The sequence below is a fragment of the Argentina silus genome (assembly GCF_951799395.1).
Source record: "Argentina silus genome assembly, chromosome: 16".
NCBI classification, from domain to species: domain Eukaryota; kingdom Metazoa; phylum Chordata; class Actinopteri; order Argentiniformes; family Argentinidae; genus Argentina; species Argentina silus.
The window spans coordinates 12572007-12574313 of NC_139670.1; the positions used below are offsets into that span (position 1 = coordinate 12572007).

The 2307-nt window shown below is 47.0% G+C and overlaps 1 protein-coding gene across 2 annotated transcripts in view; it reads right to left on the reverse strand.

The window, feature by feature from the left end:
• qki2 (QKI, KH domain containing, RNA binding 2) overlaps positions 1 to 603 on the reverse strand; it is a gene marked incomplete at its 3' end in the record, with an annotated part of 13054 nt that extends 12451 nt beyond the window's left edge. For both annotated transcript variants that reach the window (XM_083687477.1, XM_083687478.1), the window contains exon 1: positions 1 to 603. This exon is cut by the window's left edge and continues 103 nt beyond it. In XM_083687477.1, the coding sequence (XP_083543603.1) occupies positions 1 to 39 (39 nt within the window). In that variant the 5' untranslated portion in view covers positions 40 to 603.
• Positions 604 to 2307: the final 1704 nt, after the last annotated feature.

Sequence of the window (2307 nt, forward strand, 5' to 3'; positions counted from 1 at the left end):
GGGCTTGGGTCTGTCCCTCACCTCATTCTCTCCCACCATGGCCAACACACAAAGTTCACGTAAAAAGTAACAAAAACGTATCTAAACACACTCCTTCCTCTTTTCTCTTCGACACTTGCAAAAACAAGCTCTAAAAGGTCAAAAGTTGACTTGAAAGTGATGAGAAACGAAAACTCCCGAATTATATAATCCTCTCGATCCTGACCGGTTTGTCGGTCGTCGCCTCCCCAAAACCGATTCCGCCCGCAGCGCGAGCGAGCCCTTGCCTCCAACGATCGATGAATTGAGATGAGTTGATCACACACCTCTGGGCGCCTGTCCCGCAGTCATACGGTTAAGATAAGGACGGAAAAAACAATAAAATAGCAAAAATAAGAGCTTGTTATTCTTACACTACTCGCCTGAATGCACTGCCGCATGCCCCCAATAGTTTTTGCCAAGTTCCCCTCTCTTCTCCAGTGAGTTTGGGATAGTTCGACTCCTCAGTTCGAACTATAAACGTTTTGAGGTTTCCTGGGACCGTTCACGCTTTATCTTTCCTCTCCGATTCTCGGTGGGACTGTGCCTCTTCACCACTTTCACAGTGTCATACACTTCACTTGTTTCTCCCGTTCTACTGCAAACTCTATCGCGTGCCTGTGCGATGTGTCGGTATTCAGCGGCGGGGCTCGCGACCCTATCATATGATCACAGCAGACTGCACGAGACAAGAGAAGGCACAAGTACGCGCCGCGCGTCCATGAAAGTCTAGGGGGAGAAGGCGTGCTCTCTTACCCCTCTGCTCACACACACACACACACACACACACACACACACACACACACACACACACACACACACACACACACACACACACACACACACACACGTGCACCTGTTCCACCTACAATTGTTAATCACCCCGGGGTGGTCTCTGGAACTGTGTGTATGCAGGTCTCTTCTACACAAACACACACCTCACCCCACTTTTTTCACACAACTTTTGGTGGCCTTTAATGTTGTGAAAATGGATTTAACTAAATTATTTTACAAGGGAAGAAGTTGTACTACACTAAATGTACCCTTGAGAGAAATACAGTTTGTCAAACTAAAGATACTTTGAAAAAGTAGTTCACTACATCGAAACTACTTTGTCCAACACACGACAGCCAGTGACTGAAAGATGACAAGTCCGTGTGACAGAAACTGACAACTGAAATACTCTAAAATCACTGAGAAAGATACAACCAGGTGAGGTGGAGCGATGTGGGGAGAGGAAGCAGTGAGGGAACAAATAATAGGAACATTTGTCCAAGGGGTCGAATAATAGTTAAATTCCTATTTCTTTTTTGGTTTTGGGGGGAAAATGTAGTGAATAGTTTACAGTAGGTCACTACACTGCTACATGGCAAAAAACTGCTACTGAAAACACTATTAAAATCTGAAGTTAGTTTAAATACCACCAAGCTAATGCAAAACACTCCCCAACACCGCTCTCAAGGGCGGGGGGGGGGGGGGGGGGGGCGTAGGGTGAGAGAGGATCTGAATGACAGAGGGGGCAGATACCTGCTGGGTGGTTGAGAAGTTTATACTTAACCGGTTGTAAATAGCTTCACACACACACACACACAGACACACAAATGTGCTACATGGTCCCACCGTCCCAGTGTCCTTGTCACTAACCAAAATGAAAGACAGATGGTCAGTGCGTGTTTGTTTTGTGTATTTGTGTGTGTGTGTGTGTGTGTGTGTGTGTGTGTGTGTGTGTGTGTGTTTGCGTGTGCCTGTGTGTGTGTGTGTGTGTGTGTGTGTGCCTGTGTGTGTGTGTGCGTGTGTGTGCGTGTGTATGTATGCGCATGTGTGTGTCTGGTGTATGTGCCTTAGTGTGTTGTTTCTATTAATGTCAACATTTTGTGATGTTGCTTTTGGATCCCATAATGAATATATTCATGCTATGTGACATTCTCTCTCTGGACGTTCATACCCTGTTAGCATTGGCATGTCTATGGGTGGGTGTGCGTCCTGACTCCTGCTTTTGTCCAGCACAGCTATCTCACACTGTTGTTCCTCTGTTCACTCCAAGACAGCAAAGGGAATATTCTCTCCCCCACCCCCACTTACCCGTCGCGTCTCCCTTCTCTCCCACCCAGGCACCACATTGCATTCCCCCAAACAATCAGACCATGTGTGCATTTAGCCTGATAGACAATGTGTGATTAGGGGTAGGGCAAAAGGCAGGGTGTGTGTGTGTGTGTGTGTGTTCGTCGAATAGACGAAGAGCCAGGGAACGAAGGGAACATTCATCCTGGGTGTGTGTGTGTGTGTGTG